At 39.2% G+C, this 15,865-nt stretch overlaps 2 protein-coding genes across 2 annotated transcripts; both read right to left on the reverse strand.

Moving 5' to 3' along the window:
• Positions 1–81: 81 nt before the first annotated feature.
• Positions 82–9,298, reverse strand: LOC113007550 (NADH-ubiquinone oxidoreductase 75 kDa subunit, mitochondrial). Its single transcript, XM_026144224.2, has 19 exons — positions 8,755–9,298; positions 8,092–8,171; positions 7,636–7,739; positions 6,182–6,289; positions 5,956–6,032; positions 5,731–5,812; positions 5,466–5,596; positions 5,195–5,380; positions 4,944–5,078; positions 4,734–4,848; positions 4,480–4,625; positions 4,273–4,401; positions 4,052–4,181; positions 3,805–3,965; positions 3,547–3,701; positions 2,164–2,339; positions 1,943–2,077; positions 1,719–1,791; positions 82–533 (listed from the first exon to the last, which is right to left on the reverse strand). The coding sequence occupies exons 2-19, from the start codon at positions 8,168–8,170 to the stop codon at positions 442–444; spliced, it is 2,214 nt and encodes a 737-aa protein (XP_026000009.2). The 5' UTR covers position 8,171; positions 8,755–9,298; the 3' UTR covers positions 82–441.
• Positions 9,299–9,448: 150 nt separating this feature from the next.
• Positions 9,449–12,612, reverse strand: cmklr2 (chemerin chemokine-like receptor 2). The gene is made up of 3 exons (XM_026144226.2): positions 12,378–12,612; positions 11,487–11,587; positions 9,449–11,400 (listed from the first exon to the last, which is right to left on the reverse strand). The coding sequence occupies exon 3, from the start codon at positions 11,354–11,356 to the stop codon at positions 10,280–10,282; it is 1,077 nt and encodes a 358-aa protein (XP_026000011.1). The 5' UTR covers positions 11,357–11,400; positions 11,487–11,587; positions 12,378–12,612; the 3' UTR covers positions 9,449–10,279.
• Positions 12,613–15,865: the final 3,253 nt, after the last annotated feature.

Genomic DNA, 15,865 nt, shown 5'->3' on the forward strand with positions numbered 1-15,865 from the left:
CAAAATGGCACAATCTTGAATGGAGGGTTAGACTTGCTAAAGGTGATTGGTTTATTAATATATATCACATTTACAAAGAGCTACACTTTTTAAATACTATTTATTTTAAATATGTCTAGGAAAATATATTGTCAGTTTTACAGAAAGACAAACAAAGATTTTTTAATCTTTGGTCACACCTACAAAAATGTGAGCACTGATGAAGGGAAAAAAAACAAACTGTGAGGTGTGCATCTTTGAATACTTGGCAGATCTAAGATGACATTTTCACTCAGCCTACATCACTTAAGACACATTTCTGCAGGTATGTTTGCTCACATTATGAAACTTACTCTATAGTAGAATATCCAAGTCAAAACAAGTGCAAATACATTTCTAGGAAAGTGCAAATAAAGGAGTTGTGCGTATCGTCTAGGAACTGGATGGCTATCCATTTGTGCTTTAGCATATGGCTGGTTCATCCACAGCTTGTGCCCCCTCTGTGACGGCTTTCACACACTTCGCCATGGTTTGGGAGGCTCTGCTTATTGGATCTGTGGGTAAAGATTGAATTCTTAAATGTACCCTCAAATTACCGGCCAAAATTTATATCACACATACACACACACAAATTATAACTTACAATTTTAATGCTAAAATATCAAAAATATTTAAACAAAAGTGTCAAATTAGAATCTAAAATTAAAACCTGCTGTAAATTACAAATTTGTAATCACAGCAGATTATTTTTGTATAAACTTGGCTATAAGCAGACAGCTTGTAATGGTAACTATACATTACAGAAAGTACATTTATAATTTTTTTCAAACAATAAAATCACTGCGCACACACACACAGAGTTACTAGCAGCTCCTCATTACTACTGATTTATTTATTTGGTTAAATTGGCTATTGTTATTTATTTATTTACTTTAGATGTTCTATCTGCAATGAAAAGTAATGTAAATTGCTGATTTTAATTCCTCCTTATGCCTTTTGCAAATTAACAACAGCCCGATTGCAATGCTCTGAAAAAAATCAAAATTGTCAGCAGGGTTCCGTTTCCTCTAACCATATACGTAATAATAATAATGATAATAATAAAATGAGTATTTATTTCAATCTAGGATAATGTCACTAATTCAAAACTATAAAAAAAGGGACATTTCAAGGATATTCCTGTATCAACATGAATAACTTAATAAAACCAAATCACTATATTCAATATACATCATTGATTTTGAATGTATGTTACATGAAAACACAACCATAATTTTTTTTTTAATCTGTTTACATTTCCTAGGCTATACATTCAGTAGTTTTGCCATCTTTAACTGCAGATTAAAATCCTCTCTATATTAGCACAGCAACAAATACAGTAGCTTTTCGCTCAACTTTATATTTTCCATTTATCTGGGATTAATAACACTGTTATGAGGAAATGTTTGGCTTTATCTAATATCTATTTGTATTTATCAAATTCTTGTAACTTCACTGATCACTTCAGCAGGAACACAGTGCCTAAGTGTCCCTCCTTATGCTTTGAAAGACAGGCATTAGTATTACTACATTATTTTCTCTCTATGAAAAGAAAACAAACATTGTTCTAATTAACTGATGTACTTGATACACTTAGAGCACTTTGGAATGAAAACAAGATTAGACCTGCATTAGCCAGAGGGAAAAAAAAGAAAAGAAAAAAAGACATGCACTGCTCAACTGGATTACTCGTGACCCACCTGTCATATAAAAGTCCTTCACAGTAAGCTGTGGAGGAACTAAAGGTTCAGTAAGGAGAGTCTGGTTCACTGCCTGCAATAGATAAGCCAGATATCATGCAGAACAGTGTGACATAAACAGAGATAAATTAACTGTACAAACCAACATTTAAATCCAGCTTTACATTTCCTCCCCCTCTATGATCACCTAAAAATAGAAATGCTAGAAGAAGATAACAGCTGACCTTAGATAGCTCATTAGCCTGCTTAAAATAGTTGGCCTCCTCTACGTCATCATATCGCACGAGATTTGGGGAAACCTCTGCCAGCCTATCACGCACTTCATCCAGAGTGTCATACGGCAGAGTCACTCCAGCAAGCTTAAAAGCGTATGAAAACAACACAGAGCATTTAGTCACATTTTATTTCCCTGAGCCTCGCATGTTTATGCTGTGCTCTGGTTCACCTCAGATAAGACTCTGATGATCTTCCAGTCCTCTCTGGCTGCGCCTGGAGGAGTCACTGCCACCTTGGTCTGCTGGGCACGACCTTCAGTGTTCACATACGTGCCACATTTCTCAGTGTATGCAGCTCCGGGAAGGATGATATCAGCCATTGGTGCACTGACATCGCCATGGTGACCTGGGCATTACGAAACAGAAAACTGGAATTAAGTAAAAACAAACTTATTGTTCCTCAACATGTATTCTTCAAGTCCCTAAGGGAATGGTTACCACTATTTTTCCAAACGTGCCCTCATTTGATTGTGCAAGTCTTGAACTGCTTCTAGTTAAACAGACTTTCTTGTCATTTTTAACGTGGAATTGAGCAACAGTTCTCCAGGCCTTCTGATTCAAGCCTCACCAGAAATGGTCTCTGTGGAAGGCTGACTGTCATTTTTAAGGAAGGGAAACTGGAAGAAGAGGCAAAGGTATGTCAAATTACACAAGAAGTGCACCGAAACTAAGTGCCAACAGGCCTTAAGGAGCAATGACTTGAAATTTTGGTTCAAACTGCCATCAATATGTATGGAGGAGGTTATGAGAGAGGTACAACAGTGAGTGTCTGTAGCCATCTGTAAAACAGATGGAGCCCAGACCTCAGCAATATTAAAGGAGTCTGGGATCAGCTAGACCGAGAACACAACAAAAAGGCAGCCGACAGCCAAAAAAAGAGGTTTGAATGTCTTTCAAGAAGCCTGGAGAACGATTCCTGAACTATACCTGAAGAAATTACAAGAAAGCTTGCCTAAGAGAGTTCAGGCTGTGTGGAAGAATAAAGTTGGTCATATTGTTTCCCTTAAATACTGCATATCCATGCATTTTTGCACCCAATTCCCATTTTTCTAGCAACATATGAAAAATATGAGGGGTAGATAAAGAGTGAAGGATGTTGTAGAGATACCATTTGGGCACTTAAGCCATTTAAATGTCTTTAAATAATTTAGTTTTCTGTCACACCTGTAAATAAAGAAAAACTTTTTCTTTATTCATACATCCACCTATTTTCTTAACCCTTATCCAATCCAGAGTTGTGGTGGGGCTGGCGCTTATCCCAGCTGCCATGGTGCGAGAGGCAAGGTGCACCCTGGAGAGTTTGCCAGTCTATCACAAGACTAACACAGAAAAACCCACAACCATTTACGCTTACATTGACAGCAAGGGCAAACTTTAAATCACAGAGTAACCTGATATGCATGCCTTTGAACTGTGGGAACATGGCAGATTATGTCGTGAGAAAAACACCTACACAGTGAGAAAAGGTCATGGGTTCAATTTTTGCTTTTCTGTGCCGGTGTTTGCATGACTCCACAGTGACCCGGAATTTTAAGGTTTTGCAAAAAGCTGACCTTGATAAATTATCAAGCTATTCTTAGGGAGATCTTGGCGAGTGATGGAGCCAGCATCAGCTCCAAGTAGGAACAGAACTTTGGGTGGGTTCTTCCTGATAGCATCCACTCCTGGCTTGTACCCCAGATCAAGTGCAGCTACTTGACTGGCAATCCTGATAAGATGAGGACAAAGGTTACACTCACTACAGTAAAAATTCCTTTTCAACATGGTATTGTTATTAAAAACTTTACTAATAATTTTTACAAGCATTTGACCTGTGAAGCACATTGAGAACCTTCCAGGTTTCCTCCACTCCACTGCTGACGCGAGCATTGTGAGCAATGGTTGACACAGCAGCCATTATTGCAGCCCCATCCTCTCTCTGCAGGCAACCGCTGCCAACTACAACAGCAGGATGCTTTGCTTTGGCCATGACCTGCAACAGAGAATAAAACACACAAAATTAGTGAGAGACATTCAAGTTGATTGATGACATTCAAAGAAAAGAAAGGTCAGTGTTACCTGGAAGAATGGGTGAGTTCCTGAAGCAATTTCTTCAAGGATCTTGGCTGATTCACCAAGATGCTCATATGTGTAACTAAGGTCCACCTCCTTTCCCACCAGAGCCACATGTAACTCATTGTGCAGCCAGCTATAGCAGAGACACCAATGTTTACACAGAAGAACAGACTTATGTTGTCAGATTTACAGTTTCCATTGTTAAACAGCCATGATTTACTTACCCCTTTCTGACCCGTGCATTAAGCAATGGAGCCTCATACCGTGGGTTAGTGCCAACTAAAAGTAGCAGGTCAGCTTCTTCAATCCCGGCAATTCCAGTGTTCAGAAGATAGTTTGAACGCAGGTCAGATCTAGAAAAGTCAGTTAGTAAAAGAGTTGGACGTGTGTGCATCAATGGCTTCAATTTTCATTTCTGGTATTCTTTTTACCCTGCTCCAGCCATGGGGAACGTCTCCTCAGTGCACAGGTTGTCACTATTCAAATGGTTCAGCAAGTCTTTCAGGGAAATGAGAGCCTCCGCATCGACCAAACCTCCAGCAATGGCAGCAATGTCCTTTCCTTCAACTCCTTGCAACTGTCAAACAAAAACGGTTGGTATTCAGGTATTCTGAATCAGTGTTTTAAATTGCTATCCAATGTTTTGATGAGCTTAGTTACTGTAATTCAATTAAGAATTTCGTACTGCTCCAGCAACTCGAGTCAGCGCGTCTTCCCAGGATGTGGGAACCAACTGCCCAGACTCATTTTTCACCATTGGCTGAGTAAGCCTCTGTCTCTTAAGCCCATCATAAGCAAACCTGCCAAGTTCGAGCAAAAAGCAGTTCAGCAATAATGTAAACACCAAGCACAAGTCTATGTCTATGATGCAAAGTTTGGGTGATGTGAAATGAACCTGGTTTTGTCTGAGATCCATTCCTCGTTAATATCTTCATGAAGGCGAGGCAGAATCCTCATCACCTCGCCGCCGCGAGTGCTCACCACGATGTTACTACCCACAGCATCAAGTACGTCAATCGATTCAGTCTTCCTGCAAAAAAACCAAAAACAACCAACAACAACAAAAAAAGAGAGAATACATAAGTCTCAAAATAATTAGTTGAAACCCTAAATAGCTACACAAGATGTAGAGCATAATCTAAAAACCTGGTCTCCCATGGGCGGGCAGTGAAAGCATACGGTTTAGAGGTCAGGGCTCCCACTGGGCATATATCAATAATATTCCCAGATAATTCCGACATGAACATCTTTTCCACGTAAGTCCCAATCTGCAGATCGTTGCCTCTGCCAGTGGTGCCCAGCTCTTCCACGCCTGCAATCTCACTGGCAAAGCTAAAAGAGGAAAAGAATATATGCATTTTAATATTTCACATGAACACGGCAACTCGACTTGTTTAAATATTAAAGCATGACTCACCGCACACAACGAGTGCACTGAATACAGCGAGTCATAATAGTTTTGATGAGGGGGCCAATGTTTTTATCTTCCACGGCTCTTTTGCCCTCTGTGAAGCGGCTTCTGTCGCTGCCAAACTGCATGGACTGATCCTTTACACGAGATTTCACTCAGTTTTAGTAATTAATCAATAATTTCTAAATTCAAAACCCCATAATATCTGTTTTACACATAATAAAGACTATAATGAGCAGATCTAGAGTGGTGGTGATCATCTATAATTTACCTGTAGGTCACATTCACCTCCTTGATCACAAATAGGACAATCTAATGGGTGGTTAGCCAGTAGGAACTCCATCACCCCCTCTCTGTGAAATTTTTAATAAAAGATTACTTTCATGTGGGAGAATCCCAACAAACCAAGTTAAAGAACAACAAATAAAAGTGACCAAATTTCACCGTAAACTTTACAAAACAGATAAGTGACGTTTAATTAACAGGTTGAAGGTACCTGGCCCTCCGTGTCTTGTCAGAATTGGTTAAAATGTTCCAGCCTTTTATGACAGGCATAGCACAAGCTGCCACCGGCTAGATAATAAATGAAAAAAGATGACATGATAATTAAAGTAGGCATACTTTTATCTCTGCAAGACTGGGCAGAGAAACAAAACACAAAGAGACATTTGTGGCTTTCTAGAGTTGAAACGTAGCACACAGGAATCATAAAAAAAAAGTACCTTAGGAACTTTTTCTATCTCCACAAGACACATGCGGCAGTTTCCAGCAACTGACAAGCGCTCGTGGTAGCAGAAGCGGGGAATCTGCATGCCTGCCTTCTCACATGCCTGTGACAGAAAACAACTGCAGGGTTATACTGAATACTCGTACAGTGCTGTGAAAAAGTATCTGCCACTTTCCTGATTTTTTTGCATATTTGTCACACTTGTATGTTTCAAATTTTAATATTAGACAAAGATGACCCGAGTAAAAAGAAAATGTATTCTCCAGTTGATCATTTCATTTATCAAGGGGCAAAAGCTCTCTATCGGTTACGTCACCTTTCGCAGCAAGCATTTGTAATAACTAGCAATGAGTCTCTCACATCACTGTGGAGGAATTTTGGCCCACTCTTCTTAGCGGAATTGTTTTTATTCAGCCACGTTGGAGGGAAACCATGCCAAAGCATTTCTATCAGATTTAAAGCAAGACTTTTGACTTGGCCACTTCAAAAACTTCATTTTGTTCTGTTTTTCAGCCACACAACAGTGGATTGAAGGTTTGTCCTGTTGTATAACCCAAGTGTGCATGAACCTCAGAGTACAATGTGATGACTGGACATTCTCCTCAAGATGTTCTGGTAGAGAGCAGAATTCATGCTTCCATCAATGACAGCAAGTCGTCCAGATTGTGAAACAGCAAAGCAGCCCCAAACCAGGACACTACCACTACCATGTCTAAATGCCAGTGTGATGTTCTTTTTTTTTAAAAAGTGCTATTATTTTTACAGCAGATGTAATAGGATGCATGATCTTGGGGATCATCAAGATATTTTTTTGGCAAACGTAATATGAGGGAAAGGCTTTGTAACACTTTCCAGACTGATTGATGTCAGTAATTGTTAGTCAGATATCTATTCATATTAATGTACAGAATTCACCTGCTTGCTGCTACTACTGCACATTCACCCAGTGTATATACTAATATATATATATATAATGTTCTTCCTCTACACCCCCCCCCAATTTTTGCACATGTCGAGGAGCGTGTCAGGCTACATTTCACTGTGTGTTATACTTGTATAACTATGCATGTGACAAATAATAAAGAACCTAGAACCTAATTTTGTTTCTCAGCTGTTTATTGAGATGTAGTATGATGTGTTGCATTTTGAGATCCTTAAGCCTGCTGTACTTTGTCTATTTAAGTGATTCTTTGACTAAACAAGTCTTACAGTCATCAGGCCTGGGTGTGGCTAAAGAAACTGAGCTCAGTTTTCCAAAACATGTGGTTAATTACAGTTAATTTATGAATTAACAGCTTGATAAATGTGAGTGACAATTAAACACTGCATTTTCTATTTACTCAGGTTACCTTTGTCTATTAAAAATTGTTGGACAATATGAAACATGTAAGTGTGAAAAATATGCAATACGTTTTCACGGCATTGCATATCTTAAAGTTTAGCCATTACCTGCAACACAGTTGTTCCTGGCTCCACCATAACAGGCTTCCCATCCACAAACACCTCCAGGAGGTTACTGGCTGCTGCTGCTGTTGCAGTGGATGCAGGGCGAACTTCGGGCACACACAGAACATTTTACTGCACAATATTCCCATATAATACATTATTCCCAATTCCCATAATATACACATTGCATCATTTAATATATGTATCATTTCGTGCTACAACAAATTCATTATGACAGTCTTTGGTTAAACTGCCAACAACAGCCCGGCACCAAATGTGGTACCTGGGAGCTCTATAATCCAGCCTATAATCCATTAATGGCGAAAGTAACAAGGGTGGCAAGCATTAAAACATTTAGTTCTTTGAGATGACTGACAAATAGTTTAACTATGAAGCGATACAAATACAATGATGTCCTTAAACCTCATAAAAAATAAAAGAATTAAAAAAAAATGTTACCATTGTGAGTCACAGCCGTGCCTCCTTTGCTAATAGCTGCTGGAAAGAGACTGCGGGTCGCAACAGGCAAACGCAACATGCTGGAGGAGAGGCAGAATCACGACATCAGGTGTAAGGTGTACTGTTAGCTCCACTGAAAGGCTTCACAGGTTACCGCAACGCTTTTAGATGTGTAATGCGGATGTCTGACCTATAAACCGCTGCTAAATTAGCACTCATGCAGCTTCCAAAACAAAAACAGAAGTAAGCTAGCTAGCTGGTGCGTCACATTTGAAAACAACACGAATAGAGACTAAATTACAACGCTTAATATTCTGGAAGCCCAGAAAATGTTGGAAATGTTTCGAAATGCGGCACTAATTACAGTTAACGTTGCGCTGGCTAAATGTCTCCCAGGCTAACAATAATAACGGTGTTAGCTCGTGAAACTTAGCCTCGTATTATTAGACAGTGATGCCGCGCGAGGCGTTATTTTAACATTTTTGTGACGTTAAATTAAATTAATGTGCAGCTGATTGTTGCATTCAATCAGACGTCACGCGGTCCGCTACAAACACGTAAACGTAACAACCGCAAACTAAAGCCCTGCAAGCTAATAATGTCACTGTATTCAATGCTAATGAATCATTTTTTAAAAATTGTTTGTTGTGACCGGTTACTTACCTTGTCTATGTCTGTCCTCAGGAGACCGCCTGCGCCGCAGATTGCGCACCGTCCATTCTGCTGCGTCACGGATTAAGTAATCCTGTAATCCAAACAGCAGGGCCACTAAACAGTGTCTGAGATAATAGTATAAAAATTCAACAACAGTACGAAGTGATGTAAACCTCTCCTTAGCAGATATCCATCTTATCTACAGCTGTTTGTCTCTGATGTGGCTCAGTGACAATAACAGTCTTTTTTCCCTCCCTAACCAACCCCTAAAGTCTAGTCTCAGTATTATACATACACCTGGATAAGCACATTTATGTAGAGAAAAGAAAGTATCTGTGGGGTCAAAGGTCGTCTGCAATTGAAGTGAAATCGATTGGAAAAGATTGAAAGAATTGTTAGCTTCCTGTCCATATATTCCCACAGATATAAAACAGCATCCTTCCAGTCAGGGTGGTGACAGTGATGTAATACTTACAAATCAGGGTTCACCCTAAATGGAAAAAAAAAGAAAGAAGAAAAAACAGGAATGGCTGAATTTGTAAGCAGACCCTCGGGGAAATGAATAGTGAATGCATGTCTGGACCTTTGTTGATGGCGTGCAAACTATGTAGGACTGCAGGAAATCTTGCCTGAGTCTACATAAAACATCAAATTCTTCTCTTAGTTCTTATCAAATCACATAAAATAAGACACTAAAGCACAGTCAGGTTCAGAAGAACAGATTTATTAAGATATATATCTTTAAAATATATTAGAATAAACATGTTCATACAGTTTTTAACCAGCATAAACATCCGTAAGATACATTAATACATTATTCTAGCAGCTCATATGGCAATATAAAACCAAAAATAATGCTATGTTGCAAAGGAGACTACAGTCAAAAAGGACTATTTTTGTCATCCATAAGAACCAAAGCAGTACTTACAAGATGGCTTGATTGAAAAGTTTGAAATACAGACAAAGTGGCTAAATGTCACATAAATATGTGTAGTCATAGTTGCAAGGTCTAATATTTCATGATTTATGTTGTAAAATATTAATAGCAGTCATCCATCACCGTTTTCCACTGGCCAAGGAGGCATGTTGAAATTACTTGATTATTGTAAGGAGCAGTCCAACCATCAAGCAGACGTTTTACCAGTCGGTAACTCGTGCATGACCATTAAAATCTTCAAGCAGGGACTTCCTGGTGTGTTTGTTTTGCAATTTATTTGAATGATTAGAAACTAAAATAATTGCAGATAGATTTTCTGTTGATCAGCTTAATGGTTTTGATTTCATCTAGCCAGTTTCTCTGCAGATAACTAGGTTTATGCAAAGTAGATGGAAAGATATTGAATCTGTGTTTATGTTCCATTTTCCATTATCCATGAAGAGTAATTGTCAGTTGAAGTTGGCGTGACTCTGCCCAAATAAAACATAGGAAAAATCTTAACAACTCTAATAACCCTCTACATTTATGCTAAAGTAATACTTAACCACTTCTTCTTTTTTTAAATGGAGAGCTTCACAAGTCTGGGGATAGTAGCAATCAGATTGTTGATGATGCCACGTGCTCACCGTGAACACCATTCTCATAAACTCCTGCCACAGATTCGATCTCAGTGACAGAGATCGACTGGCTGAACTCTCTAAGTGAATTCTTGGTTATGTCCAGACAGGCTTGCTTGATGATATTGCGCACTTTTTTAGTCAGGAACATGTACAGCAGGGGATTTACACAACTGTTAAAAAAGCCCAAGCTAGTGGCGAGAGGAAAGCCAGTTTTCAGTAAATTGTGTAAGTAAGGTGAGGAATGTATGGTTAACTCCATCAGGCTGAAAGTATGAAAAGGTGTCCAGCACAAAAAGAAGGCGAGGATTACTGCAGTGACTGTTTTGGAGAAGCTAGACAACTGAACCGAACTCCCAGATTGTTTCATTTTCACTATCAGAAGTATACCCGTCACGCTTATAGCAGTCAGCGGTAAAAGAAAGCCCACAGTGGTGCGGATAATCACTATCGTGATGTGTCTCATGGCTGCTATATGAGGGTCGTGTGTGTGGAAGTTGTTGAAGCACACCACCTTGTCGCCCAAGGTCATCGTGTCACGAAAGATTAGAGCGGGACTGCTCAAGATGGCGGCTAGCCCCCAAATACAACCACATGCGAACCAAGCTCGGTTTACGGTGCGATACTTCTGACACCAGTTAAGATGGACGACAGAAATGTATCTATCTATACTGAGCACTGTGAGAAACAGCACACTGGCATACATGTTCATCACAGACACAAAGGAGTTAATCTTACACATAGCCACACCGAACTCCCAGTGGAAGTCCCGCATAATGTAATCAATGAAGAACGGCAGGAAGAGCACAAATACAAAATCGGCTATGGCAAGATTGAGCAACCACACGCTGTTGACTCTCTTTTTGCATTTAAATGCCATCACCCAAATAACAGCTCCATTGCCGATCACACCAAGCATGAAAGAGATTATGTAGATAACTACAGAGAAAATGTGCATAGGTTCTGTCTGACTGTGCTCAACCCTAATATCGTCAATGTCACCATAATCTAGGTCGTAACTGTACGTGTAGTTATAGTCATCAGTGGAATCATTCATGGCTGCAGGGATGGCACGGCTGGAACTTTGTCTGCTGAATATATCTGTGAGGGAAAAAAAATCATAATGGGATGAATTCCTGTAAGTTGACCTGCAAGCAAAGCATTCAGCTTTCAACACATGTTCTCACCTCAAATTCTTTGTGACTTTGCCAGGAAGTTATCATAGAAGAACCAGATATCTGCCTTGTCTCTCCTTTCCGGTCAATTAGTTCCTATGTTGAAGTTAGATCTGGGTGTGTCATGAGAAAGCATGGAACATTATGTCAACATCATTTAAATCAACAACTGGACAGTGAGACGCTTCACCCGTCAGGCAGAAAGAATCCTTTGTAACTCACTGTAAACAAAATGCAACAATACTGTTTGACATACACTGTTTCGGGAACAATTCATGATTCCATGTTTCAACTTTATCAGGGACATGCACATATAAGCTACTTAGCATTATCACCAAGATCAGAATAAGGCAGCAAATTAACCCTGAATCAGTAAGCACAGGCAAATACTCATATTTTTTCTTTTTTGGGACTAGAAAAAATATGAGTATTCGATGTAGCCCTTTAGTAAATTTATTGAAAGTATTAGAGTAACTGATTTAAAAAGAAATATATTTTTAAAAAAAAATAAGACCGTGATTATATGGGCAAAGTGCTGTGCGTAAAATCAGTTGCATTAAGAAGAAGAAAAGTACAACCCTTCATAATTAGAAGACCAAACAATGCTAAACTAATTTCAGTTAAGAATACAGTAGAATAATGAGCGGTCAGTATGAATTAAGATTAAGTAAAGTACTGAAAGCAGATTGCAAAACAGCTCCAACCTGCTTCATCTCAATACCGATCCCAGTAAACCGTTACGACTTATGAGCTGGACAAAATAACCAGCCTGCAAATACGAAGCGTCAGTCTCTAACAAAATTAGTGCCACATACACACTATTGGCACACTGGAAAGAAAAGAAACATAGACTTGGTTTTTGTTTTGTTTTTTTCCTTTAGAATTTAAAGGTGGATCGCTTACCAAAGAGCGCAGCCCTCCGCGTTTGGGTCTAAACACCAGCTCCTCCCGGGTGATAATGTCACAGCTCCCGCTGTCTTAGCCTTTTAGCTCCGTTATGCTGGGCCTTGTTCTGAACTTCCCACTAGTCTGCATCAACTCTTTCCATCCAGACTAAACGCGGAGCAGAGTGTTAGGGGGTTACACAGTGGGTGCGCCTGTTTGACGCGTGAAAGAGGGAAGAAAAGTTATTGGTCAGTGCTCTGAAAGTTGAATGCGGCCATTCAGCAAAACTGGGGCTGTTCTTCCTAACTGCAGAGCGAACCAGGAACGCAAGCTTCCCCCCATCAGGGGATAGACGGAAAAGTTACGAATGTTGCAAATTTTATTTTATCATTGATTGATTTTTTTCTCTCTCGCAAACACACCGTGGAAGCTTGCATAGAAAAGGGTTCCGGGCTGTCGGCAGCTTCTTCCTTCTGCTTTTAATTTGCAGACTTGTCGGGTTTTTTTTTTAAAATTCCAGTTAAGGGGAAAAACAGGGAGACAGAAAGCTAGAAAAAATGTGCAAGGCCAGAATTTTCTTTTTATAAAATCAAGCTTGATTTGCAAAAGCCAGATTTTGAGCCCTACACTATGAAGTGTGTCACTGTAGATCCATGAAAATCTACACCTACATGCAATCATAAATCTGTGCAGCTGTAATGCCTTTCATTAGCTGCTTCCCGGTACACACCCACATGTACATATACACAGTGTGGACAGCACAAGCTGACATAACTCAGCTGCTCCTCGTTTTAGTTTGTTTCCTGATGAAAGCTTCTCCGGCAACACAACAAACATTCAGTTCAACATTCAGTTGTTCAAAGTATGCAACACATGCTCTGTAAAGTGAGCATTCTCATAGCCAAGTTGAAATTCAGGCAAAGCACAAGTTTAAAAGTTAAGGTACACTCAGAAAAATTCAGCAATTAAAAAAAAACTTGAACTAATTGAATTACATGTACAGTTTCCATGTAAATTTGTTTCAGAAGTACAATGTAAAATGTTACTTTTAATGGAATCTGGTCAAATTAAACGTACTTGATTGGTATACATTCAGTTAACAGCAAACAATAAACAATAAAAATGATTAATAGTGGCGTAATTTGTCCTCATAGGGTTTTAATGGAGTTATTACGTAGTTAGACCAGTTAAATGTAACATATAATGTTTTATTTTTCTGTGTAATACATTAAAGGACCTTAACCCATCATATTTTCCACACTAAGATGAAATGCATTTATGTGTGATGGATGGCTAACTACACACATTCTCTGTTCAATCATCACAACTTTACTTTATGCTTCAAACTTGCTTTACTTGCTCTGGGGAATGGAAGTGGAAGTAAATATGTGCTGCAACAATGTCTGATGTAATTACAGAGGGGGAAACAGGCTGTTTACATACATAAATACAGCCGGCATGTGTGTCTAAATCGAAAATTATAGAGAAAAATAGACACATTTCTGTGTTACAGTCTGTAATCAGTGGTGCCACAATATTCTCTGTGGGTTGGGATGTTGAAACACATTGCACTTATGGCTACGCTCCAATTAGTAAGGTCATCACATTTCTCTATCAGCCGTCCAGCACAAAACATGCTGTCACATCACAATCTGAAACCTCTTTACGAGTCAAATCGTCAAATAACTCTTTCTATCCTATCATTAATAAGATTTAACTGGCAGGGAGTTCATACTACCACTACTGCTTGCTCATCACCATTTGTTTCATCAGATAATCACACAGTTTCATATTAATCTTAAGCTCAAAGTGAACATGTCGCTTCACTGTGGACTATGCAGTCCTGAGGGGGGAGCTGTCACATCCTACAACAGCTCTGTTTCCACCAAATTATGGAGGCTAACAATCAAACCTTACCGTTACATCATCCAGTGATATTCATACATGGGCACTGTCACACACTCATGTCGTTTCACACAGACTTTTATGGAAACTTATAAGAGCTGTCGTCATTACTGACGCACACTTCTGTTCAGTTTCATGTTTCAATTCCTTATTTTCCAAGAAATTCTTGAAAATGCTGATCATTTACATCACTCATGCTGAAATTTACAAGCACTCATGCTTGTTTTTGTCAGATCGGTGGCCAAAATAGGCTTACCAAAAATTACTGTACAAATTTTTTAAACATAGGATGGATGAAAAACATTTAGCAGCAGCTCACCTGAACAAAACTCCTGTTTTTTGTTTACATTTAGAATGTTTTCAGAGGTATATGTTACATACTTCACATCAATAAAATGTCAGTATGAAAAATAAGTATGTAGATTTGTCCTGCTTTTATAGCTGGGATCCATAACCGGACATCCTAAAATAGAAGCTTGCCTGTTATACTGTATGGTCCTTTTTTGTATGGTGTACATAATAAAATTAGTGATGCTCTGATCCATTAGTGCTCTTCAAGAGCAAGACCTTGTTTTTCTTTTCTTTCTTTTTTTTACAATGGCTCACTATCATAGTGAACTGAGACACATGCGCATGTCCTCTGTCTATTAGGACATGAACAGGGCATATACAGCCACGTGAAAAAGAAAGTTTTCACAGGACTCTCTGCAGTCCCGTGAAAAACTAAGTACACCTCAGTATCTTGTAGAACCACTTTTAGCAGCAATGACTTGATATAATTGTTTTCTGTATGTGTTTATCGGTCTGGCATATTGTTGTGGAGGAATTTTGCCTCACTCTTCTTTGCAGCACTTAAGCTCCTTGAGGTTTGTGGGCTTTTGTTTATGCAAAATTATCTTAAGATACCACCACAGCGTTTCAGTGGGGTTGATGTCTGCACCTTGACTGGGCCACTTTGGCACTTTGAATCTTGTCTTTTTCAGCCATTCTGTTGTAGATTTGCTGCTGTACATGGGATCAATGTCCTGCTGATTGACCCAGTTTCAGCCAAACTTTAGCTGTCAGACTGATGGCCTCCACTTGTCAGTCCAAAGGTAATCACAGGTCTTCCAGAAGTCTTGTGGTTTGTTTAGATGCAACGTTGGTAACCTAAGCTGACATGTTGTTTTTAGAGAGAAGATGCTTTCTACCTGTCATGCGAACTGAGGACTGTAGGATCTGAGATGTGAGCACTGCATGGTCTGACCTTGGGAAAAAATTTGACACGTGACACCTTTGCGCACAACTGGATGCTCCGAACCAGCAAACTGTTACAGTTTTAGTAGAAGTGCTTACACTTTCTGATGATCTTTTAATGTGGTTTATTTGATCACCAGCACCTGGCTGCTGCGTTACGTCTGAATTTCAATGGGGTCAGTAAGGGTGTACTTCATATTTTCTGAAAAGAGTCATGTGAAAACGTTCTTTTTCACATGATGTTTTCAAAAAGCTACAGAAAGCACCTGCAGTGAATGAGGCTGTAGCAGTGAAGTGAATATGCAAATTTTTTCTAGTAGTTTATTAAAAATGGGAATACTTTGCATCAGCACTGGGGCAGAACT

The sequence above is a fragment of the Astatotilapia calliptera genome, chromosome 16 (genome assembly GCF_964374335.1).
Source record: "Astatotilapia calliptera chromosome 16, fAstCal68.1, whole genome shotgun sequence".
NCBI lineage: Eukaryota > Metazoa > Chordata > Actinopteri > Cichliformes > Cichlidae > Astatotilapia > Astatotilapia calliptera.